At 57.2% G+C, this 23,603-nt stretch overlaps 7 protein-coding genes across 7 annotated transcripts; 4 read left to right on the forward strand and 3 right to left on the reverse strand.

The window, feature by feature from the left end:
- Nucleotides 1-579: 579 nt before the first annotated feature.
- Nucleotides 580-2,572, forward strand: TRAVEDRAFT_47347 (uncharacterized protein; the record flags this gene model as incomplete). Its single annotated transcript, XM_008040105.1, has 8 exons — nucleotides 580-638; nucleotides 696-708; nucleotides 764-1,008; nucleotides 1,069-1,669; nucleotides 1,725-1,887; nucleotides 1,947-2,215; nucleotides 2,288-2,462; nucleotides 2,529-2,572. 8 exons carry the CDS (start codon nucleotides 580-582, stop codon nucleotides 2,570-2,572), a joined length of 1,569 nt encoding a protein of 522 aa, XP_008038296.1.
- A 492-nt stretch (nucleotides 2,573-3,064) lies between these two features.
- Nucleotides 3,065-5,940, reverse strand: TRAVEDRAFT_71869 (uncharacterized protein). Its single transcript, XM_008040351.1, has 2 exons — nucleotides 5,243-5,940; nucleotides 3,065-5,190 (listed from the first exon to the last, which is right to left on the reverse strand). The coding sequence occupies exons 1-2, from the start codon at nucleotides 5,579-5,581 to the stop codon at nucleotides 3,181-3,183; spliced, it is 2,349 nt and encodes a 782-aa protein (XP_008038542.1). The 5' UTR covers nucleotides 5,582-5,940; the 3' UTR covers nucleotides 3,065-3,180.
- A 935-nt stretch (nucleotides 5,941-6,875) lies between these two features.
- On the forward strand, nucleotides 6,876-10,223 carry TRAVEDRAFT_167623 (uncharacterized protein). Its single transcript, XM_008040352.1, has 13 exons — nucleotides 6,876-7,211; nucleotides 7,343-7,448; nucleotides 7,501-7,590; nucleotides 7,648-7,994; nucleotides 8,044-8,143; nucleotides 8,200-8,478; nucleotides 8,533-8,571; nucleotides 8,627-8,738; nucleotides 8,804-8,948; nucleotides 9,016-9,162; nucleotides 9,224-9,389; nucleotides 9,445-9,835; nucleotides 9,893-10,223. The coding sequence occupies exons 1-13, from the start codon at nucleotides 6,901-6,903 to the stop codon at nucleotides 9,997-9,999; spliced, it is 2,340 nt and encodes a 779-aa protein (XP_008038543.1). The 5' UTR covers nucleotides 6,876-6,900; the 3' UTR covers nucleotides 10,000-10,223.
- Nucleotides 10,224-10,355: 132 nt separating this feature from the next.
- TRAVEDRAFT_28907 (methylenetetrahydrofolate reduct) lies at nucleotides 10,356-13,228 on the reverse strand. The gene is made up of 7 exons (XM_008039974.1): nucleotides 13,105-13,228; nucleotides 12,958-13,028; nucleotides 12,774-12,906; nucleotides 11,861-12,496; nucleotides 11,367-11,810; nucleotides 11,095-11,313; nucleotides 10,356-11,035 (listed from the first exon to the last, which is right to left on the reverse strand). Exons 1-7 carry the CDS (start codon nucleotides 13,189-13,191, stop codon nucleotides 10,799-10,801), a joined length of 1,827 nt encoding a protein of 608 aa, XP_008038165.1. The 5' UTR covers nucleotides 13,192-13,228; the 3' UTR covers nucleotides 10,356-10,798.
- A 2,225-nt stretch (nucleotides 13,229-15,453) lies between these two features.
- On the forward strand, nucleotides 15,454-17,419 carry TRAVEDRAFT_47351 (uncharacterized protein; the record flags this gene model as incomplete). Its single annotated transcript, XM_008040106.1, has 11 exons — nucleotides 15,454-15,540; nucleotides 15,612-15,800; nucleotides 15,862-15,971; nucleotides 16,033-16,472; nucleotides 16,543-16,598; nucleotides 16,654-16,684; nucleotides 16,741-16,944; nucleotides 16,998-17,050; nucleotides 17,140-17,212; nucleotides 17,279-17,291; nucleotides 17,347-17,419. The coding sequence occupies 11 exons, from the start codon at nucleotides 15,454-15,456 to the stop codon at nucleotides 17,417-17,419; spliced, it is 1,329 nt and encodes a 442-aa protein (XP_008038297.1).
- A 718-nt stretch (nucleotides 17,420-18,137) lies between these two features.
- TRAVEDRAFT_28908 (tRNA pseudouridine synthase) lies at nucleotides 18,138-20,212 on the forward strand. Its single transcript, XM_008039975.1, has 9 exons — nucleotides 18,138-18,332; nucleotides 18,386-18,485; nucleotides 18,544-18,696; nucleotides 18,746-18,777; nucleotides 18,843-19,161; nucleotides 19,213-19,290; nucleotides 19,409-19,474; nucleotides 19,538-19,773; nucleotides 19,860-20,212. The coding sequence occupies exons 1-9, from the start codon at nucleotides 18,325-18,327 to the stop codon at nucleotides 20,128-20,130; spliced, it is 1,263 nt and encodes a 420-aa protein (XP_008038166.1). The 5' UTR covers nucleotides 18,138-18,324; the 3' UTR covers nucleotides 20,131-20,212.
- A 377-nt stretch (nucleotides 20,213-20,589) lies between these two features.
- Nucleotides 20,590-23,306, reverse strand: TRAVEDRAFT_71873 (uncharacterized protein). The gene is made up of 10 exons (XM_008040353.1): nucleotides 23,004-23,306; nucleotides 22,841-22,939; nucleotides 22,764-22,783; nucleotides 22,668-22,701; nucleotides 22,567-22,612; nucleotides 22,413-22,481; nucleotides 22,286-22,361; nucleotides 22,174-22,228; nucleotides 21,861-22,110; nucleotides 20,590-21,799 (listed from the first exon to the last, which is right to left on the reverse strand). The coding sequence occupies exons 1-10, from the start codon at nucleotides 23,036-23,038 to the stop codon at nucleotides 20,822-20,824; spliced, it is 1,662 nt and encodes a 553-aa protein (XP_008038544.1). The 5' UTR covers nucleotides 23,039-23,306; the 3' UTR covers nucleotides 20,590-20,821.
- Nucleotides 23,307-23,603: the final 297 nt, after the last annotated feature.

The following is a 23,603-nucleotide window of genomic DNA, read 5'->3' on the forward strand; positions in this document are numbered from 1 at the left end:
ACATGCTACAACATACCCCGCAAGGATGTCTGGGGGACGATGCGACCCAGCCCCGGTGCGCGCGCCCGCGATGCTTGATCAGATTCTTTTGCGCTCAATAATGTCTCTTTTTAGCCTGTACTGCATGGGTGCTCAATGAGCTGTGCCGCTACCAGATAAGGTACTTTCTGCGGAGACCTCGTAGTGTCCGGCTGTTTGAGAAAACAACGTGTGTGTCCCATCCCACCCTTGCAATCTGACCGCATTGTTCCAGGTCCCAGGTCGGAAAGTGAGATCCCCGAGCATGAGAAACTAGAGAAACCCGACTGTTACTCTGTGACCATAACCACGCCCGGTCGATCCTCACAGCCAAGTACGAGCGGGAATGGCTCTCCGTCTCAAGCGGCGTAGTTTGCCAACAAGCTCTCTTGCCATGCATCATCGAGCGTGGCGCGGCCGTGATTCGACACAAGGCACACGACAAATGACCGTTACTACTCTGGGAACACAGCCGATAGTCTGTCTGGTATATATGAGGTATGTCGTCCTCCAAACCAGCACAACTCAACTCCTCTCACTCATTGACATCCCCACTCCACCATGCAGTCTTCCTCTACGCAACCCCCTCTGGAACGTGGCAGGGCATGTGCTCGCTGCAGGTGAAGTTCGCCATGCCATGTTACTCCTCGCAATACTCTGACATTACATGTACATAGACGCAGGAAGATGGTATGTATCCTCCTGACGGTACACCGCCATCAACGTACTGAACGGCACCCTGTAGCGCTGCGACGGGCAACGACCCGCCTGTGGCCAATGCGAACGGGCAGACCGCGCCGAGGACTGCGAATACCAGGACGGCAATAGTCCGACGCAGAACCAGCTTCTCGAGGATCAGGTAGCGGATCTCGAAAGGCGTATTGCACATATCAACGCCGGAAGGGATCCGATCGTACTGCATGACCCTTACCACACGTGGAACGCGGCGCAACGATCAGCGCAAAACGACCACGATCCTATGCGGGCTCTGTTAGTTCTCTCTGCTCAGTATCCTCAGCTGGCACCGGTGTTGAGACTCATTGACGACAGCGTGCGGCAATTCACCCAACACGCGACCGAGTTCGGGTTCTTCCTCCACATCCACCGCTTCCTGGATAAGGTCTTTTTGCAGAGTAACTCCACCCACAGCAACAGCCTGCGCATCCTGCTTAACGTCATCTACCTCATTGGCGCAAAGCTCTCTGGTAATCCACAGGTGAAGGCTCAAGAGCGGGCCTATCTGGACCGGGCCCTGCAGCATCTTCCCACTGCCCTTCCCGAGGATCCTCGCGGGGCGATCTACGTCATGCAGGCTGAGGTTCTTCTTGCCAACTACTTCTTTGACAGCGATCGCAAACTGGAGGGTGTGTACCACACTAATGCCGCCGTCTCAATTGCGGTGGCTTCCCGGCTGCACACGATTCGTAGCGCCAGGCGCAGCCGTTCGACTACGGACGCTGCCACGTACCGCCTCCCGCCTCCCGTAGACCTCCTGGAAGAAGGCGAGCGTATCAACGGCTTCTGGACGGTATTCGTCCTCGACCGCTGCTGGGCCGTAGCCACTGGGTCTGCACCCGCCTTTACGGACAGCGAGTCTGCCGGGACACAGATAGACACGCCCTGGCCCATGGAACTAGCGGCTTACCAGAGCGTGAGTGACGTGTCACCTTTCTGCACTACTCCGCCCTAATGGACCTCGTGGTTAGCATCCGTTCCCCAATGAATTCCGCAGCATGCGCACTGTGCAGTCATTCATCAGCGGAGCGGAGAGCGACGCGAACGTGGCGCACCAGAGCATCCTGGCCATGCACGCCAAGGCCGCGATTCTGTACGAGGGCGCGACTCGCCTCGCGTCCAGGTACAACCCTTGTGAGTGATCCGCCGGCCGCCGTGCGCACGCATCTTGATCTTCTCGGGTTCGAATTTAGCTTCCCAAGCAACCTTCTTGTCCCTGGACAACCGCATCGAGAGTTTCAAGCGGGCGCTGCCCCGTATCGACCCCGCTCGCGTGGACATCCTGCGCCCCGCCCTTCTCGTGCACACGCTCGCGAACTGCGCCAGCATCCAGCTCCACGCGCCGCTCGTGCAGGACCGCGTTACCGCGAACAGCCGGACATACCAGGCGGCGCATGCGGCTGTGAGGTCCCTGCGCGAAATCGAAGGCGGGGTGCTGTTCTGCGTCAACCCGTTCGCAGGGGTGAGCGTGCTTTCCCCACAGTCGCCGTCGGGGTGCTATCATGGACTCGGGAGCTGACTTTCACTCCATCAGATCCTCTGGAGCTCAATCGGCCGGGTGATCTTGCAGGGCCTGTCCACTGCCCGACAGATGCGTGCGGCAGGCGCGACCGTGGCTCAGGGCCTGCCCGACGAGGGCACTCTGCAGTCGGAGATGGCACGCCTCACCGCTGCTATGGGTCAGAGCGCACCCTTCTCGCCGTTCATGTGTACGTCGCCCCGCCGTCGTTGATGATGTTTTGATACATTGCTCACCTCCATCTGTTCTCCAACAGCTTCTCAGATCAGGCCCCTTCGTCCCGGCCGCCCGGCGGCGTGAATGTCAGGGCCTTCGCACGGTCATCAACGCACAATGTACGATCACCACTGACGCGGACTCTACTGAGCGGCCCCAGCACTCTGTAATCGTAATCTACCTTCTTGGATCTTGGACAGTTGGGTATTTCTTGCTATCTCAACACACTTAGGACGTTCTGCTATGATTGTCTCTTCCTATCCCCGCACACATAGATGCTTCTTGGACACTTACGGACTATTTATGTTGTACAACCCCTGCGCACACGGTTTATCTCGAACACCCTCGCATCTTGTGTACTACTATACTATTGTTGTATTCCTCCCCCTCGGACCTCTTCTCTTGCTGCTTACCTACTAGTGCAGTAATCCTTACCTATTTATGCCATAGTCTTGTCGTAAACCACAGCATTGCCACTGTAATATACCGTCTACGATCTCTCAAAGGCACAGCCCATGCACCGCTGCTGTCAAAGTCCGCACGCCATGCGATGCACACCATAAATCTGAATCACTCTCGATTGGCCAGTCACTGATACACCGATAGAATACAGCAGTTGCAGCACATGCACGAGCCGACGACTGCTTCCGTGCGCTCCGTACCACTCCGCATACAACAGGACACGGAGCCACTCACGCCCGAAGCTTGGTGAAAATACTCCGCAGCGGCGCGGACATCCGGCTCTTCCCTCCCATGCCCGCGCCCGCAGACGCGACAGCACCGCACGAAGCCTCCCTGCCGGCGGCGGGTTGCGATCGTCTCCGCGCGTTCTCATCCACCTCGTTCCTGGCGCGCGGCGGGATAGAAGTCGTCCTGAGCACGCGGCGCGCGAACGCCGCCGGCACACCACCGCGTGCCGCGGGAAGCACGCTCGCCCGCGTGGGCTTGACAGGGCTGAGCTTGACAGGACTGAGGGGTTCTGACCTGCGCGCCGCAGCTGCGGGCTGGCGGGCGTTGGTCGTGCGCAGCGGCGCGCGGCGCTGGGCTTCGAGAAGCGTGGGCGTCGGGCTCTGCAGACTGGGAGCGCCCAGGACGGCCCCACCTCGCCCGGAGCCCGCGGGGCGCGCAAGGGTCGGAGTGGGTGAACTCGCGGCAGAGGGCGCACGGGCGAGCGCGCGGACTGCGGGGTGCTTCGCCGTCGTACGCCAGAGAGCGGGGTCCTGAAGCTGCCGCACGGCGGGGCTGTGGGCGCGAGCGCGCGGGTCCGGGTTTCTAGCGGAGGCGAGCGACGTGGGAGCGTAAGATTCGCGCAGCGGGGAGTTTCTGTGCACCGCGGACGTCAGAGTGAGCCGGCGGGAGGGCATGGCGGCCTCAGCTTGGAGCGTGGTTGGGGCATGATGCTGTGGCGCAACTGTAACACCGTCGGCGACGTGATGGAGGGCAGGTTGAACCGATGGAGTATATTCGTGGAACATGTCGACGGTCGAGAAGCGGACGCTCTTCTTCTCCTTCAGGATGCCGCGTACAGGCTTGCAGCTGGCGGTGCTCGACGGCCTCGATCCCGGAGGAGTGGAAATCAACAGCTCAGAGCTGAGATGCCCAAGGATAGGTGTTTCGAAGGGAACGGGCTCGTTCATGCTGTGGGTAAGAATGTCGCAACCGCCATCGGGGGCACTGGCAATCGACAGCACCTTCTCCGTCTGCTCCGGCCGCACAAGATCGGGGGTCTGGATGATGACCGTCTTGCGTCGGGTTTGCTTCACGCTCGATGGTGTCTGTACCGGATCCTCGTCGTCACTGCTGCTGTCACTGCCAGACTCGAGAGACGGCGGTGTTGCGTCGAACGACGTCTCAGCGGTAGGTGAGGCCGAATCCGAGGTATACGGCAGTTCCACGGCGGGTGAAGGAGGTGGTGAGACCTCCACGCGGAGCTTCTTCATACCATGCCAGTCGGCGACGAGATCTCTGGCAAACGCCCACTCTTCGTCGTCTAGATCTGATACCACCGAATCCTGCGATGGAAAAATCGAGCTTGAAGGACTATCGGCCTTGTACGTCCGAGGCGGCGTGGGTTCCGTAGGGCTGAAGGGTGGCGGCAAAGGAAGACGCGATCGGAGGTCTGCGCACATCGCGGAGAGCCCCATAGTGAAGTTGGACGGCTCCCGGGGTTGTTCAGTGATAGGTGTGGAAGACGTCGGAGAACCCAAGAACGGTGTCGGAATATCGGGATAGGCGTCCTCGTTACAATCGGTGGGCTGTGCCTTCTTCGACTGACCAAGAGACAGTGCAGGAGGCACCTTCTTGCCACGCCGAACAGCCAAAGGAAGCTCATGTTGGAGATCCGGAGAGGATCCCAGAGAAAGCGGCAGGGCAGCAGTTGAGCTCGATACCAGTATGGTCGGCACCGGCTGTAGACGAGGAGCGTTGACGTGCCGGGAGAGGGTGTCTGAGAGAGATGCGAAACTAGACATAGCAGACACATTTGGCTCTACGAGAGTCAAGTCTGCATCGAAGTCCCGGTCGTCAAGGGGAGAGGAAGGCTCCTCAACCACGCGACTGAGACCCTTGCGAAACAGGGCTGAGAAGTTCTGTGGTGAAAACAGTGATCCCTCAGGGATCCATAGGGAAGGTTTGGATGCGTCGAGGTCAGCCGCGTCCATATCTACCTCCCTTGGGTAGTCAGACTTCGGAACGATAGATTCCTATGAGAGGCATTAGCACTTGTATAAAGGATGACACAGACGAAGTGCGCACATTCCAAGCCTCGACAGAGAGGATTTCCATCATCATCACCTTGAGGCGCGGGCCAGTGGGCAGGGTGGTGAGAGCAGGGGTAGCATCGTCAGCAAACGTGGCTGGGGGTGTTGAGTATAGCAGGGAAGTGCCGAGGTCGGGGAAGAAGATGAGGGGTTTAGCAGTCGTCGGGAAAGGAGGGACGTTGTCAAATGAGTGTGAGCTTTCTACGGCGGGGAGGAAGTCAAGACCGGTTGATAGAAGACTCTCGCTAGGACCAGACGAGAGAAGATCAAGGAGGTCCAAAGTCGCGGTCGATCCGGCAGAGAGGATTGCTGCGGAGGGTTGTTGTGTAGCCATCGTTGCGGACTGGAAGGAAGACTTGCGAATTCTGGAGAGGATTCTGTCTAAGACTTACCAGGTTTGAGACGGCTGACCAGCCAAACGTCGCCCGCCTCTCGGCTGGCTGCACTGAAGTTGGGCTCTTTTACAATTGGCGCATTGCTCATCACTTTTACAAGTGATATCGAATGAATTATTCGTGTGATACCACGTACAGAGCGGGCAACGTGCATTTTCCAAACGCAGCCTACTGGTAGGCGCAGATGGACCGTAAGATGGAGTGGACGAGGCAGATATTCGTCGAGAACGGGCTCGCAGAGACCTGGAGAGACAAAGACATCGTGGGCGGTCGAGAGCAGACACAAGCGGGGTAGATGATGATGGCGAGGAGCAAGGGCGTTGTGGCGCGAACTTGCGATGGGACGATCAAGGGGGAGACGCCGGCGTCGCGTATCCAGTCTCGACGTCGGAGATGCTCGCCTCGTCAACGCAACCTGCGTCCCGCCCCCACCGCCCCCCGCCGCCCTCGGCCCCAGCGAGCTCGACCTGTTCTGTCGCTCTCTCGTCTCTCTATCATCTTCCGAGAGTCTGGGTAGTCTCCGGCAGCGTACCTTGTCCCCCTCCGGAAGAATAACACCGGTCTGCAGCGCCTTCCCGTTTACGCGAAACACATATCGCATCCCGCCGACTATCCTTATATCTCCGCCATACCCTGCTCTCTTCTCTTGCTCTATCTGCATACACGCTGTATCTTGCCCTCTCTTCTGTGCAATAAGTTATATCACCTTTGCTCGACTACACTTCAGGACGCTAGGTGAGCGCAAGTCCGTTACTACTGCGCCTCCCGGCTTGGCATGAGCATTCCTTCTACATCTGCGCGTCAGACTGAGTGTCTTCGGACATGGCAGATGCTACTTGGACCAACTGATCCTTGATACAGTTCACGCTCTTTGTCTACAAGCGCTGACCCGCTCTCGGTCCGCAGACGATTCGCCATCCTGCTACTCCGCAGAGGATCCTGAGAGTAATCGTATTGCGTGAGTACCCGCTTTTCATTTATGTCGTTATGGTGGGATGGTACAAGGATGTTCGCCAACGCGGTACGGGCTAGCCATGCGGGGGTCTGCGTACGGTTTGGTGGAACTATGCGGGGAGGGTGGACTGTACCGTCACTCGCGGGTATATGTCCAGACCTACATCATCTGCTTCGCTGTCTACCTAGACCCCGAAATCTTCTGCGCTTCTCCATCTTTCAGTGTTGATTACTTCGAAACGTGTAACCAGAAAGCTTATAACGCATACCCTCGTGCAGGTTCCGCACATAGTCGCATCCACCTATGTCCTCCAATCTCTCAGACGAAGGCGGCTCGCGAAGACCGACCACCCCCACGCTCGCTAACACGCAAACCAACGGCAAGTCTTCCGCAAAGGCCGGCCTGGTCCCAACAAACAATGTCACGACGAAAGAGGGGCTTACCGTCCGGACACGAATCGAGCCTAGTCTGTCTGTGGACGATGTCATTCGCCAACTGTGCATCAGCTTGAAGCTGAAGGATACTCATGCCGTGTACGCGTTGCGGGACGAAAATGACGAACTGGTCACGAACGACAACTTGAGGAAGAAAATCAAGGGGAAGGTCAACCTCAAGTGAGTAACCACCTTGATCCACATCGTGCAAGTCTGCCCGCCCATCCTTCCCTCCGCGACTCTCATTGCTGCTATGCGGAAAATACATTTACTCTGTGCGCGTTTACTCAACGCTATTCCCTTTTCGGTAGGCTTGTCAATGCCCCCGCTATCGAAGCTGCGGAAGTAGTGGAGAAGCTCGGCTCGAGAGACGCGAAGCTCGGTCTAGCATTGACGTCGCTGCGCAAGCTGATCCGTGTGAGTTCTATACACGAAGCCTAGTCATCACGGTGCCTCATTTGGTGTCCAGGAAGAGCAATTTGCCAACGAGTTCCTACAACGAGACGGCCTGCATGAACTCATAGAGGTCATCAATACATCTCATGGCAATATCCTTTGCGTCAGTTTTCTCGCTTTGAATCCAAGTTGTTTAGCCAAACTGATGAGACGGTCACAGTATGCTCTGATAGCAATGCAGAATCTCATGGAGCTCGACTACGGGTGGTCGACCCTCGACAACGCATTCATCTTCAAAGTCGTCCAGATTCTCTCTTCAGAGACTTCCCTGATCAACGTCTGTCGCCCCGCAACCGCCATCTTGAAGAAGTTGGTCGAAGCGGACCCTAGCAGCACTACAAGCACCAATGTCCCCAGCACCAGCAAAGGGCCCCCTTCTCCGCCTCCCGGTTCGGTATATCGATACGGCTTCGACGTTGTGTATGAGCAGATGCGCAAGGAGAAGAGGTTGCTGGAAACCGTCGTTAACCGACTCGGCAGCGCGGACACCACTATGGCTCTCTACAGGTCCGCATTCATATCAATGTCTTACGCTCAGATACTGACTCCTCTCTAGCATGATGTTGATCAACTCGTTGCTCGCGCATGCAAGTGATCCTCGCTGGGACGAGTTCATTGCGGAGTTGGAGCAGCTGAAGGTCCGCAACGCGGTCATCGTAAGTAAAGGCTATCGCTTTCAACGAAGGGAAACGTTTTGACACTTCTGCCGTAGCGACTGATGTCCTCACATACAATCGAAGACCTCACTTCCTGCATCCTCGACTTCCAGGCGAATATCGTCCGCGTTACCTTCCGCAAGAAGACGACACTGGTCGAGCCGGACTTCGAGCCGCTTCACAATCAGGCGCTGCAGTTCATCTGGGAAAAGAGCAAGCTCCAGGAAGAGCGAGAAGACGCAATCACGCCCATCAAGTGGCGCAAGCTCGGCTTTGAGACTGAAGATATCGGACACGAATTCCGGGAAGTCGGCGTACTAGGACTAGACTGTCTGGTAGGTCTCCCGCGAAGGCTGATGCGCGCTGGCGACTGATGCTTCCCCATGCAGAGATACTTCGTAGCGAAGGATCCCGAGTATTGGGCGAATGTACGTACTCTGGCTAGTGTGGGGTGCATTTTTTTTAATAAACTTCAATGCGTAGGTCGTACAAGAACAACTAAGTCGATCCGAAGAGCGGCGATGTCCGATAGGGAGAGCCTCCAACGAGGTCGCCGACCTGCTCTCGGAACATTGGTCCATATATGCCCCAGGATGTGCGTTCACCCATCATCTCCTCAACTGCTTATGCGCGTCCCTATACTCATACTTCACTGCATAGATTCGACGTCGACGACCTTCCAACCCTTCTTCCTCAACTTCCATCGCGTACACGCACTCGCGCTGCACTTCTTCTTGCGCATGTGGAACGAGAGCGGCGCCGCCGCGCACGACTTTCCTCGGCTGGTAGCCTTGACGAGAAGCCAGTGCGTCTTCCCTCCTTTCCGTTTGATGGTGCGCCTGCTAAGCGCCCCGTTTGGTTGTTTAAAATAGGGTGAAGGTCGCGTTGAAGCGAGAGAACATCCGGCCTTGGCATGAGGTCGAGCAGGAGTTCCTCGAAAGCGAGTACCGTGCCGTCCGCGACCGCCAAATGCAGGAACTCGAGATGGAGGACGACATCATGAGCAAAATCCCTATACGGTGCGTCTCGACGCTTACCCGGAGTTACGCTCACTATCGCTGACTATGTTTCTTTGCTCAGTAACCTGCGAGCCAAGTTGTACAAGGAGTCATACGAGTTCGTCCGTCAACAGCGGATCCACTGTCTGCTCGAAGGCGCCTGGTTCATGAACGGTATTCCGCTAGCCACAACGGCTCCGCGAGATACTCTCAGGCGACCGACGCGACCATGGCGCTTCCTCCGCCTAGTGAGCGCCACCCTTCGCCTGATCAACGCCGTCACATACTAACCTCTATCTGCAGGATGCCGGACTGAAGTACCTCCACTTCGTCGACAGCGCCATGAAGTTCCCCGTGCGCAAAGGGCTCGAGGACCTGCCCGACCGCGTGGAGGTCGCGATGATCAGCGAAGTCGCGACGGGCACCTGCGCGCCGTTCCCGCACATCCAGCGCGACCAGGCAGACATCCCGCTCGGGTCGGGCTCGCCGCTGCTCGCGTCGACGCTCTCGTTCTCGCTTCTCAGTACCAGCGGCGGCTCGCTCGCGGACCAGATCGCGCCCGACCAGGCGCGCTGGGCGGACTGGACAGATGGCCTGAACATGCTCCGCAGAGACGGCGGGCACGTCGCGTCGCAGGAGACGGAGCTGTTCGTGCAGGCGCTCACCGAGATCGGGCTCAAGATCAAGCTGCTGGGTATGTGCTTACCCTCCGTCTCCCGTGTCGCGGCGTCAGTGCTGAGATGTGCTCTAGATCTCTCTGGGGAGAGAGTGGAGATCCCGAGCGGCCTCGTTTCCGGGCCACCGCCCATGAATAGCGATTTCTTCTTCTCGGACTTGGCGTACGACGCGCCGGCGTAGCAGGACGCGCACGCCCTTGTTTCTGCAATATTTCGGTCTGCTTTGTAGGTTGTTCGTGGTAGCCTGTCGATCTGAATGGTGTCATGATTAGTTTATATAGTCGCATGCGCGGCCTTCCGTGCAGCGCATGGCGGCAGCGGTGATCTGTAGCTCTTCGTAATCTTCCGGCATATATCCCAGTAGCAGCGCGGAATACCCCTTCGAATACATGTTGTTTATAAGCCTACCTTTTGATTATGACGACCTTTCCGGTGGTTCGCCCGGGTAGGCAGCACGCGGGTGCGGAGGGGGGACTGGACCTGGCCTGTTGTTTTACACTCGACCTCTATGTCGGCGTGAAGATGGTGGGAGCAATAAGATACATGCAGTTGGATGCAGAGTCCTACAGTGAGCTAGATGGCGGTCCCGCTGCAGGAGGACGGGCGCAGTGGTCCGGGGGACGATGCAGTTGATGCAAGGGCGATGAGATGGGAAGATACATAGTGCGAAGTGCGAGAGAGTTCGTGAGAGTGCAGGTGCGCTGGTGTGAAAAGCGGCAAGGGCGTGTGGAAGAGCTATATGGAAACAGATCGGGCGTGGGGGAGGTATGCAGGGAGGCAGACGAAAGGAGCGGCGGGGGTTGAACCCGGTGACAATGCTGGGAAAAACATAGAGCAAGCCAACCGTGGCTGACGGTGTGTTGAACCGTCATTTCTGCGTCGGGGACGCGGTCGTAAAGCAAGATGTACACGGATGCAGGGGGCAGATGTTGAATGTCCTTGAAAATGGTCGTCGTAGGCGGTATAGGATGAGATGACGCTTAGTTCGCGTGGCCGTTCGCGCCGTTGGTCGTCGGTGGAGACGTAGAGCCGTATTTGGCGGCGTATTCGGCGCCGGCCTTGAAGAAGGGTTCGAAGATGGCCTCGGGCTTCTTGTAGTCGTTGTGTACGACATTCACGAGACAGTAGGTGTCCATGATGTTGTCGATGAGCTTGCTCGTAGGGGACTCGGGTTCGTACAGCTTGGCCCATTGGCGTCCGAGCTCGTAGGCTTCATCCTGTAATTGCAGTATCAGAACGTGGTAACCCATGGTAACCATTACGTGAAAGTACGGACCTTCCACGCCATGAAGCTAATAGCCTCAACGATCGTGGGCTGGACGATCTCCTTGCCTGGGAAGACACCCCATGTCACGGCATTGGGGCCGTCAGAGTGTGTGTTCGTGCGTAGATCGCCGCGGTTGTTGATCACATAGTAAGTGATGTTGATATCGCGCTCGATGTGGGGAATGAGCATATCAAGCAACTCTGGCGACACGAAGAACTCCAGGTAGGCCTGCGAAAAAGCGCATATAAGCATCTGATAAGCCAGGCGTTTGAAGATCATACCTTCTGGTAGACGTAGCCATTCGCCGGACCCCAGCCATGTATTCTGTCGTTGCTCTTAGCGCCATCGACCGCGGGCTGCGAGTTGATCGTAAGGAAGCCTAGCTCGTTGAGCTTCGCCAGCTGCTGTGCGATGACCGACGTCTCGCTCGACGGTGTGCTGTCCGACCACGGAAGCGCCGCGAGGTCGCCCACACAGAAGCGCGAGAATAGTTTCCGGATCTCTTCGACGGACGTCGGGGTGTCCCACAACCGCAGCGCATCCTCAGTCGTCTGCTTGATCCAAATACCATAGCCGTCGAGCTCGCCGTACGCCGGCGAACGTGAGTCGCCGAACCGACCGTTCGGGTACTCGTCCCAGTTCTCGGTACGCGACAGGTACGAGCGCGTGCGATTTGCCCAGAAGATCGGGCGGATGTTCTCAGTGCGGCGGTTGGGCGTGAGCGACTGAACGACGGGTAAGCGTGGCGCGTCGTCGGAGCACTCAGCCTGCGTACCTGTCTCCACGGGAGCGGCTTGATGACTTCAACACGCGGAACGAGGTTGAGCTCCTCCAGGAGTAGTCGGCAACCCTTCTCCAGATTCATGGTGTAGAAATGCAGGCCCTTGATACCGATGTCCGCGGCGAGGATGCGTCTGCAGAGGTCCGCGACAAGTCGTGTGCCAATCTCTCGCACTTTCTCGTCGTTGTTTTTGTGTGGCTCCAGCTCGTCCAGGAACGCCTGCGGCACCGTGATCTTCGCAAGGAACGTCGCTTTCTGGAAGCCGTTCCACGTCTGCACGGGCATGATGCCGGGGACGATAGGGACGGTAATGCCGGCAGCGCGTGCGGCCTGCACCCACTCGATGAACATATCCACGTCGTAGAACATCTGCGTGAAGATGAAGTTCGCGCCGGCGTCGATCTTCGCCTTGAGGTATCCCATCTCCCGCTCCCGCTCGTCAGGCGGTAGGCGCTGTGTCTGAGGGTATCCGGCGACGGCAATGTCGAAGTAATCGCCGTATTCCTTGCGGATGTGGTGCACAAGGTCAACTCCGTAGCGGAAGCCGCCTTCCACGGCCTCCCACTCTTTGCCCACGGGCGGGTCCCCGCGAAGTGCAAGAACGTTACGGCAGCCGTGCTGCTTTGCTTCCTGATATTGGGTGAGTGAGAATATGTCCACATGGAGGGGAATGTACGGAATGTCTGCTGATTCATCCCGTACGGCCAGTGTCGTAACCAGACGGTGTTACGGGGTCGCGCGATACCTCCGGGGAAGGGAGAACCCGTAGATGAAGGTATAGGTTCGCTCCTCTCCCCTGTCTCCCTGCTTCCGCGCACGTCTTCAGAAGGCGCGGCCGCTATACCGTCTGGTGAAGAGAACACCATACGACGCACAAAGTCACAGCACATGTTATATGAGCACTCACCCGCAATGCGACATCAACCTTCTCCTTGGGCATGCCAGTACACGTCAAGTGCATGCAAGTCTCCATACCAATGAGCTTCTGGCAAGTCTTGACAAGCTCGGAGGTGAGCTCTGACGTCCTTCCACCGGCGTTCCTGCAACCACTGTCGGCCCCCGGCTTGCTTTTGATTTTCGAAAGTGCTCACCATGTGATGTCGATAAACTCGGGGCCCAGGGCACGCATGCGCTCTATACGGTCCAGAAGGTTTTGCAGACCCTAGCACGCAGCGTGGCCTGGTGAGATCATCACATATGGGGAAGGCGGCCGCCGCCCGGAGCCAAAACCGACTGACCTGTGCTGTCCGGGGTGGGAAGTATTCGAAGGACCACCAGACGCGGTCTTCCTTCGCGGCCTGCTCTATTTTGTGGCTGATTTTCATGATTACTCGTGGGCAGTAGGGGGAGAATTAGAGGGGAATATATGTTGTGAGGGCCGTACGCAGGGAGTCAGAAAGAAAGGGCGAGGAAAGCCTCGATCGAAATCGTGCCAGATGCAATATATAGCCGGCACATAGACGCCCATAACCGAGCCCATGCATTCAGTGCGATGTCTTCTCAGACTCCCGCCTCCACGTTCCCCTCCGGCATTTACTCTCTCTTCTCCGGTCCACCAGGCTTTGGGCCCGACGTCCTGGGATACTCGCCGCATGGCCTGCTCTGGTTCATTCTCGACCCCGAAAACACTCGACTTCGACCGACCCAGTAGGCGTACTGACTATGTGGGTACTCCGGCAAACCCTGGCACCTACGGCTATGTCTGGTCCGTAGAGACGTAATTAGGACGGCGCTGGAGAATACGGTGTTGTAAGTAAGCATGCCATAATCACCGGGAGTGGCAGAACTTCGGCGGAGGTAGGTTTATGTATGTACATCGGCCGACGCACCCTAAGCTCCCATCCGCATGCCGTTTCCTAATCTCGCGGCGTGCAGTGATATGCTGCACGTCTCCGTGCTTGCGGTACAAATATATGTCAATCGTATACCCGCCGCCGGCAGGAAGGAATTGAGTAAATCCCCCGCGCCTCCTTCTGAAATCTGCTTGTGGACATTCACCCCCATGTCATAAAAAAATCACGCCTTGCCTGTGCCTGTTCTCTTGACAAATGAGGGCGAAGAATATGGAAACAGTGAGTATATGCGCGTTCTTCTGCTGCCCCCGATTCGTGCTTTGCCAACATACAAACCTTTTATAGTTGATGATGATAGCTTTTGTGACCTCAGTACGTCCTATGTGGACGAATGTATGCGCACTCAATCGTTCTGCTGTTGCATCGCCTGACAACGTTCACAGCGCCACTTCCCTCAAGGGAAACGATTGTCTTTCGCCTCCGAACGTGAGGCTGCTTCACGAGCCTACTTGCAGCGCCGATCCTGTCCAACCACCGCCACCGCTGTGCCTGCGGAAGGACGTAGAATGCGCCATGTATTGTATGAAGGTGGACGGCTTCGTTCGACGCTGGCGCTTCCATGACCTCAGAGCCATCTCCTAGCACATCATCGAGGAGTGCAGCGAGATCGAAGGGTCTGATAGCAGGGCTCCTTCTCAGTGCTTTTGTTGGAAGGAATAGCGCTGGCATAGGCCTGTTCGACGGTGAGGACGGGTTTAGTGATTGCGCCCAGGGCGCCGCTACCCCCGTGTGTGAGCATCACGCTTCGGGCCGCAACAACGCCCGCACGTTCGAGTACGTCGTGCTTCGCATAGACAACGTGCCATCGGTGCGTATTATCATACTGTCTGACTATTGTCAATTAACCTTCAAACATCGTATAGGCATCACCCCCTGTAGAACGCGTTCACATTCGCCTCGATCGCAAGGGCAAACCGACGAGCCACTGGCATGCCTTCGCTGAGATGGCTGACGAAGACCGGCTGCTCTTCATTGTCCCCCAAACTCCGTCCTGGGCAAGGGGAACCGGGCGCGCGGAGTCACCGTCATCCAAAGCAGCCAGGAAGAACACATGCGAATGGTAAGGGTCTGCTTGCCTCCATGCACTCTTCAAGTACTCATCTCATTTTGCTGCAGCTCTTCCCCTCCTAGCAGGACTCACGTCCTTCTCTCGAGGGTCTCCGTAATGAGAACGTCATTTGCACTCTGTAGCGCGGCCTGATCTCTGAAACGGAGCTGAACCCGCTGTTGCACCTTACAAAGTCTCCCGATGCATGTAAGCGAAAGCCCCTTCGTCGGCGCCATCTCTTTTACTTTGCAGAGCCATCCCCTCAAGGACCCGTCGTTGCCAGTTTACTCCTTGGTCAGCGTCTTGTCGAGGGTTCTTCTGCAGTGGTTTTCCATCCGCAGCGAGAAGGTGGGTGTGCTGACCCTCTTGCGAAGCTTTTCGGGGTCTTCTGACTCAGACTTTACGCTACTTAGGTACATCGCATCGTTCAATGCCCGCATATGCGTCATGTCGCCTACGAAAAACGGCACCTTACGTGCACGGCGGAGCGCCACCTTCGGTTCCGCCTACGTTTAGCAGTCTCTGTTCCCCAGTGTACATGCTGATGCATTGTCCGCCTACGATTCCTCGGTCCAGGACAGTAGAGTCGACCCAACGGACGGGAGAACGCCCGCATGCGGTCCATCGACCCTGCCTTATAAAGAGGCGCGATGAGCTCGCGTCCTTGACGCAGCCAGCCAGCCGCGATGACGCGCCCCGTACTCGTCTTGTCCTTCCTGCTCGCCGCGATGGAGGCAGCGGCTGCTGCTCAAGACAACTCGAGTGTCTTCGACGTAGGTTCTCAATTCGAGCATGATCTCATAGCTGGGCCAGATTTTCACGTTCGGTCGTTGCCGCCACTCAGTTCCCAGAGTACCCACCGCCGATGACGCCGCCTCCGAACCAGACGCTCGCGGACTCCGTCGCGCCTCTGTCTGCGGACGAGGCTTTCAGTAAGGACCCGGCGCTGCAGAACTTCAAGATTCACTTCGACACCGGCAAGTACGGCCCCCCAGTCGAACTGGTGCACGCCTATTTTGATTTCTGGCCGATAGTGAGGGAATAACGGGACTCCCGGAGGGTAACTAGTGATGCTGATATCGCGCCATTGGCAGGGCGTCGCGGTGAGTAGCAACGGGAGGATATTCACCTCCTTTCCACGGGGAAATGAGACCTTCACGCTAGCGGAGGCTAACACAGCCACCACCGAGGTGCCGTTCCCCGAGTACGTTCTCTTCATGTTCGCAGGAATCATATGAGATATACTCAACTTATGGTGGACATAGCCAGGACACAAACACGCCTGAGGCGTTTGTCAACACGACAAACCCTGGCTTCAGCATCGCGACCGAGAAGCTCCTCTTCATCCAGGCGGTCGTCGTCGACGGAATGGACCGCATCTGGGCACTCGACGTCGGGCGGCCGGTCGTGAACGGCACGACGCTCTTGGCGGCCTCCCCTGGCGGCCCCAAGCTCCTCGGCTTCCACCAGAACGGCACGAGGTTCGCGAGCATCACCTTCCCCGCCTCGGTCGTCCCCGCCGACTCGTCGCTGAACGACCTGCGCATCGACCTGCGCGGCGACGGCTTCGCGTACCTCCCGGACAGCTCGCCGCAGCGCCCGGGTATCGTCGTTGTGAACCTGCGCACGGGCGTGTCGTGGCGGCATCTCGACAACCACCCGTCCGTCATAGTGCAAGTCGATCTAATTACTTTCCACAATGGAGGTGGGCTGCGATCGCTCTGTGTCAAGCAAGGATGCGAAGCTGAATGGTAATCGGCGTGGGCGTTATATAGTTCCGAACTACATCCATCCGCCAGTGTTGCCGTTTGCGGTGACGGCCTTCAATCGGGTAAGTGTATATCGTGTCTGCCTCTTTGACGCAATTTTGATCGGGAGTTATTCAGGCCGCGGTAGATGGTGTTGCCCTGTCCTCAGGTAAGAGGTCGTCACTTGAGCATGCGTGGTGGACTGACCAGGATACTTCGTGGAAGATGGCGAGTTGTTCTACTATGCGCCGTTGGCGGGACGCAGGCTCTTCCGCATCCCTACGTCGTTCTTGAAGATCCAGCCGTCTGCGGTTAATCCGAACGCAATCATTCTAGCCAATCAAGCGGTGCAGGACTTGGGGGATACCGGGAGCCATCTCATCGGACTAGAGAGTGACGATCAGGGTTTCATCTACCTGAGCGCCCCAGGTACGTTGAGTTCCTCCTACGCTGAGCAGTAGACGCCACTCACTGGTATATAGAGCACAACGCGATCAATCGCTTCAACCCGAAGACAGGCCTGATTGAACCGTTCGTCCGCAACCCGTTCATTCAGGCGCGTGGCACGTCCAGTTCACCATATATATTCGGCTGATCGATTGACCATCGTGTACTTGATATCAGTGGCCCGACACTCTCGCAGTGGCTTCCCTGAAGTCCGGCGGGAACTTCCTGTACTTCACTTGCAACCAGTTGAGTCAGTTGAGTCTTTCATGGCTTTGGACGCTCACCTTGCTACGTACTAGATTGTGGTTGAGTCCAGACTATCAGAGCGGGTGCGTGTTCGGTCCGCTTTGTGCTGATTTGTGCGTATTGATCGCGTTGCGGTAGGACCGACCTGCGCACGAAGCCGTACGCTATGTTCCGTGTCCCGATCGAGGGTGGAAAGGCAAACCAGCTGTGAAAGGCGTAGGCATCCATAGAGACGATGCCGTGTGGTTTGGTATAGCGAATCGGCACCCCGCGGAGTACCAAGCGTACCTCTCGACCGGTGTCCATGGCGTTTTGTCGAGTATTGTCGCCGTTTCGATGCGAATGCTACGAGCCCCTACATTTGAAAGAAGTGGGCTAGTCCGAGGACGGCAGGAAGGAATTGAGCAACTCCCCCGTGCCTCTTTCTGCTTTTGGGCGTCCGCCCTTCTGCCTCGCCCGTTACATACCACTGTCATAGAAAACCCTTGCTTTGCCTGTGTCTGTTTTTTCATGGAATGAGAACGAAGAATCAGACGCGGACGCGATCGCCACCTTCGCGCGTCGGGACGTTTGACAAGCGCCCATGGCATGCTCAGAGTTCTCGTGACCACTGCACGGCTCTCTGTACTTTCTCTTCGCACCATTGCCTGTGGGACCTTGCACTCCTCCCATCCACGCGAGAGTATTCACTTGCCATCGCCTTGGCGATCAGCTTACGCTATGGAAATCGACCCTCCTGGCGCTCTCGAATCACCACCCGCACCAAGCCCCAGCTTAAAAAGACCGAAGGAGGAGGGAGTAGACGATGTTGCTACTACCACGAAACGCGCGAAGCCAGAGCCTACCGAAACCACGCTAGAGGCAGCCGCCGAAAGCTCCAAGGCACCCAAAGTAAAGGCGGAGAAACGCGGTGATGGCAAGAAGGGACAGAAGCATCGAGGAAAGAAGGGCAAGGACAGAGAGAAGGAGAAAGAGTTCTTGAAAAGCTTTCGCAAAGGTACTCGTCCTGATGGCGAGGAGGCTGTTAAAGTAGAAGATGGCGAGCCGAAGGCGCCGCGGCTGCCAAAACGGCCGTGCGCGCTGCTCCTTGGCTTTTGCGGGGATGGGTACAACGGAATGCAAATGTACGTCGTGTTTAGGGCATACGACTTCTCGATAAATGTTGAACGTGCTATAGACAACCCGATCCGAAGCTACGCACCATTGAAGGCGTATTGTTCGAGGCCCTCATCAAAGTAGGTGCGGTCTCGGAGGATAACTCGGACAACCCAACCAAGGTGCGTTCACCGATAATGCAGTCTATCCACCGGGACGCACTTCTCACGCGAAACGCAGGTCAAGCTTGCACGTGCGGCGCGCACCGACGCAGGTGTCCACGCCGCAGGAAATGTTGTATCTATGAAGCTCATCAATGCCATACCTGGTGTGCCAGACCTGGTCGCACGAATAAACGAAGAACTGCCCCCAGAGATCAGGATTTGGAGCATTGTACGTACTCGCGCAATCCTAGCGCATATAGCAGCTCACCCGCCCTCAGGTGCGGGTACAGAACTCGTTCAACGCGAGAACGTCTGTTCGCTCCCTTTCCCGATCTGCGTCGCTTGCCTTCATTGACCATGTATACCGACCAACAGGACATGCGACAGTCGGAAATATACATATTTCTTTCCTTCTTACCTCATGATCCCTCCCAAGCCCAATAGCGGCCTCCACAACACGCTCAAAACGCAAGGCCTTGAATGCGCCTCGCATTCTTTCTGGGAAAACGCAGATCCAACAGCGACGCCACAAGACGACCTCAAGCGCAAGCGCGAGTACCGCATCACCCCGGAGCCGCTCGCTGCGCTTCGCGAAGCCGCGAAGAAGTTCGAGGGCTCCCACAATTTCCACAACTTCACGGTCGGACGCGACTTCCGGGATCGCAGCTGTCAGCGGTTCTTGAAGTCGGTAGAGGTAGGCCCTCTCTCCCGGTATGAAGCGGACCAGCCCACTGAGAGGTGCTAGATATCCGACCCTGCGGTATACGGCGACACAGAATGGATAGCCGTGCTCCTGCACGGTCAGAGCTTCATGTTGCATCAGGTGCGGCCTCCGTTTCGTTGTCTATGTTACAATGCGCGGACAGCTCACCCGAGGCCAGATCGTAAGCACATTCGGACACCGAGCTACCTGACCGTGGTTCACATCGCCTCGTTCTCAGCGTAAGATGATCTCCGCACTCGTGCTCTCATGTCGGGCAGGCACGCCTCCCCAATTAATCGAAGAGGTGCGTTTCTCCCGCCCACTCCGCCTCCCGCTCGTCCAATCATCTTACGCGTGCGCCCGACAGCTGTACGGGCCGCGACCGGTGTTCATTCCGAAGATGCCGGCGCTCGGGCTGCTGCTTGAGTACCCGATCTTCGAGAGCTACAGCAAGCGCGTGCAGGGCGTGAACGCGAAGTTGAAGGAAGACGACGCCGAGTACCGCGCGCCCATCGACTTCGAGCTGCACCGCGCGCAGCTGGATGATTTCAAGGAGCACCATATATACGCGAAAATGCGCTCGATAGAGGACCGGCATGGCATGTGCGTCCCCGTCCCCTTATCTTCTTCCCCCCTCCTCTCTCTGCCGCACGTACGGCAACCCGCGATGTTGAGACACGCTATGACAGCTTTGATAGCTGGATCCGGTCCATTGACTCGTACGCGGGCCACGATCTCGAGTACCTCAACCCGAAGGGCATCGTACCGCAGTCAGCCGTCATCAAGAAGGGCGAGTTCCGCAACAACCCGTTTCGGGAGAAGAAACGATATGACGCAACGTCGTTCCCCGTGGGCAAGGCTGCGGCGCCCGACGCGGCCGAGGAGGAAGAGGAGAGCTCGGAGAACGAGGAGGCGTACCTCCCTCTGGATAAGGAAGCGCTCGCAGACCTCGAAGGCTGAGCCTCAGCGTGCTCGCCGCGAGGTATCACACTAATGTAATTGGAGCAGTCTCGCGCATATGTCATGTCTGTATGTCACATTTAATGCCGCATCGTGCGACGACGCTGGTCTCCATTCCGGAGTGCCCGGCCGCCGACGCGTTCTATCGCTCAGCGCCTCTAAAATCCGGTTGCGTTGCGCCGTGCGGTCGTATGACTCGTATCCACGCCCAGAGTCGCGGCACTGTCTGTGCAGCAGGTTCGTCAGAATCTTGAGGTCGCGACGGAGTACGCTGACAAGGAACACAGCGTCTTTTGGTAGCGCAATGACATGTATATGGCTTATGTTGTACAAGGAGGATGAGACCGGTCGACGACAAGGCTATGATAACAGGTGCGACGTGCGATGGTACGCGCTATCCGTCACCAGATCCACGCGACCCGTAAGTAACACACAGAAAAAAGAAGGTAGAGAGGGGCTCCGCGATGAGCGCGAATTTTGGGAGTAAGCAGAGACAAGGAAAGAAGTGGCGGGCCTCGCCCTGGATGACCCGCGCGAGGCGATGGGCGAGGCTGTGAGTAGAACGAACCATGCGAAATATAGCAACGAGACAATATCCGCGCTCTGTGCGCCGCCGCCGGCGCGCACTTTGCCCTCCCCGAAGAGACGTCCGACCCGCGTCGCTACGTTCCCGCTCAGCGTGGCGTCTGGCTCAGCCGCGACGCCCCGCTACCCTCACCGACAGTTTGATCTCGAAATTGATGTCGTTCCCCGCTGTCGTATAGAAAACCTGCGCGTTTGCCGATGGGAGGGACCAGAAGATCTGCCCTGTAGCAAGAGCCGCGAGCAAGGCAGCTGGCCACCCAGCAGGAACAGGTGCTGTGAGCAGTTGAGTGATGAACGGTAGCCCCGTCTGACCGGCGAACGTGGTCATTTGTTGGGCAAGAGCGCAGGGCATCACTGTCAGCTGCACAGGAGCTGCGAACGCGCGGGTCTGTTCAGAAGGGCCGGAGGAAGCTTCGAGCGAGGACGTGTGCTGGGTGGGAGCAATAGTACTGGTGATGGTCTTGGTTTGCTCAGCGGAGGCGACAAGTTTCGTGGGTCGAATGGCAGGCGACGGGGTTTGCTCGGCATGAGTGGTGGACTCGGGCACCCCCCAGCGAATAGAAGCCGTGGCTTTCAGCTCAGCAGGACCGGCTCGGGCGGGTGGGTCCAGTTTCTCAGCAGGTGCTTTGGGGGGCGCCTCCGGAGGGGGCTTAGAACAAGGCGTTGGTTCAGTGACAGGATCGGGGGCGGCGGGCCCCGGGGTCTGCTCCGCGGACGAAGGTGGTTGGTCCTCAGGAGAGCCAGGAGGGGTGGGGGACTCGGGGGACGGATTTCCCTCGGCTGAAGTAGAGGGGTGCCCAGTGACAGAGACAGACACTGTGAGCTGGGCAGCGAGATCGATGCGCCCGGCAGCAGCGCGGCGAGGCTCATTAGGAGTGCGAGTTGGCTCAACGGGAGGAGCAGGCGGCGCTATGGGCGGAGGCCGAGTAGTGGGGGTGCAGGTTGGCTCAGTGGCGCGATGTTCCGGCTCTTTGCCCTTCCCGGGGTGACAACCTGAGCAGCACGGTCCGTCCTGATCGGGAGTAGGAGGTTTCACCTCCTTTTTCTCTACCGATTTAGATGTAGGAGGGCAGCAGCCGGACCCCTAGGAACGATCATTAGTTATACGCTCTCCGACCCTAACTGCGGCGCTACCCGAGACGCACCCTGGTCCTCTGGTCGGCATCACAATGGCACGGGCAACCGACCGGAATCTCCTCGCTGTCGGCTACGAAACCCTGCTTTGCGTTCCTTGTGATACTAATTTTGGTGGCTGGACCTATATCGGATAGGGCCTTCTTCCAGATCGGCTTGTCGGTCTGGATATGTTCGCCAACCACCGTGTCCGCGTGTCCCATGTAGATTGAGAGGATGGGATCGAGGTATTTTTTGTCGGGTTCAGCCCGCATTCCAACTCTGCGCGGCGCGATACGTCGATGTGAGCGGCCGATAGTAACACAAAGTAAAGATGATACACACCCCAGGTTCTTCCATGTACGGACATCATGGATGACGCCCGAGTTCATCGCGTACCCTGCCGCAGCGGCGCATGAGTCTCCACGCTCACGGAGAACCGAAGGCATAGACTCACCAAAGGAGACGGACATGGTGCGATCGGTTTCATTCACTGCAGCGACGGAAGATGATTTCTCGAAAGGAGTGGGATCCTAGAACAATTTTAGCGAAGGTTGTTCACCCGACAGAAGAGATATGCTCACGCGAAAAACGTAAAGCGGAGGGGACCCGCACTGGATAGGTTCCGTGACGAGCGCAGTCCTCTCGCCGGGCTGGTGGAGTATATGATTGGCCAAACAATCAAACGTGAAGTATTACTGGAGGTCGAACCTTGATAATTCTCTCCGTGCTACTTACACACTCGCTCGGGCTGATGTCAATCTGATGCGTGTGGAAGGCCATCCTATCATGCCATGAGCTTAGAAAAACAGAGCATAGCTCCAGCAAGCGCTACTGACCTTCCGTTCCAAACGTAGGTGGCTTTGGAGATTTCTGTGCAATTAAGGTATCGTTTCAGCGGTAGACTTGTAGCGTGAGGTCGATGATCAACCAACCAGTAGAAGACAAAGAGGTCCTATTCGAGGTAGAATGGTGAGACATTATCAAGGAGAGATCATGGATATTAACTAACTTCCATATGACAGGACGTTCGTGCACCGTCGGCTCGACGGGGTCCCCACCGGTGAGGCAGAGCAGCAGGGTACAGGCGACATCACCACCTAGGTTGCTGCTGAAGAAGTTTGCATCTACTGTATCAGCACATGCGTAAGAAGTTAAGAAAGAGGAAGACATGCCTCTCGAAGTTCAGGGTCTTTGACCCGAGAGCCATTTGGAGACGATGGCGTGAGGAGGAGGGGAGCTGGGAGTACGCTGCCGGTCAGAGCTGTGTATCCGCTGAGGGGAAAGGCGCAAAATCGCAAGGTTTTATACGACCCAGAGCCGCCGTAATATTCGAAAAATCGAGAAAATGCCACGCTGAATGCGAAATGCAGGTCGGAGGTGGACCTCGCTCATGACCGCCTTCGTCGTCCCGAGCTCAGTGTATCCCTTACGGTTTGAGGGTACACAGTACCTCATCGTACCGCGTGCGCAATGCAAGGTGGACAATCCCCTGACAGCACCATCCACTTGCAAGGTGCCCGTCTGAGATGCTGTATCGTGTCTTCCGTAATGTTGAGAGCCATCTACATGCAACGAAGTGTCGGGGCACGCTTCGCCGAGCTCTCGGATATCTGGTTGGTTCAAGGATCGGTGCTTCGAAGGGATACTATATTCTCAGACATCACGACCGGCCTTGGAAAGCAGTGCCCGACTCACCGGGATTACCCCCGTCATAGCGTCCAAAGACATGACGTCTTCTGGAAACCGTCGTGAGAAACAAGTCCTGGAGTTGT

The sequence above is a fragment of the Trametes versicolor genome, assembly GCF_000271585.1.
Source record: "Trametes versicolor FP-101664 SS1 unplaced genomic scaffold TRAVEscaffold_6, whole genome shotgun sequence".
NCBI lineage: Eukaryota > Fungi > Basidiomycota > Agaricomycetes > Polyporales > Polyporaceae > Trametes > Trametes versicolor.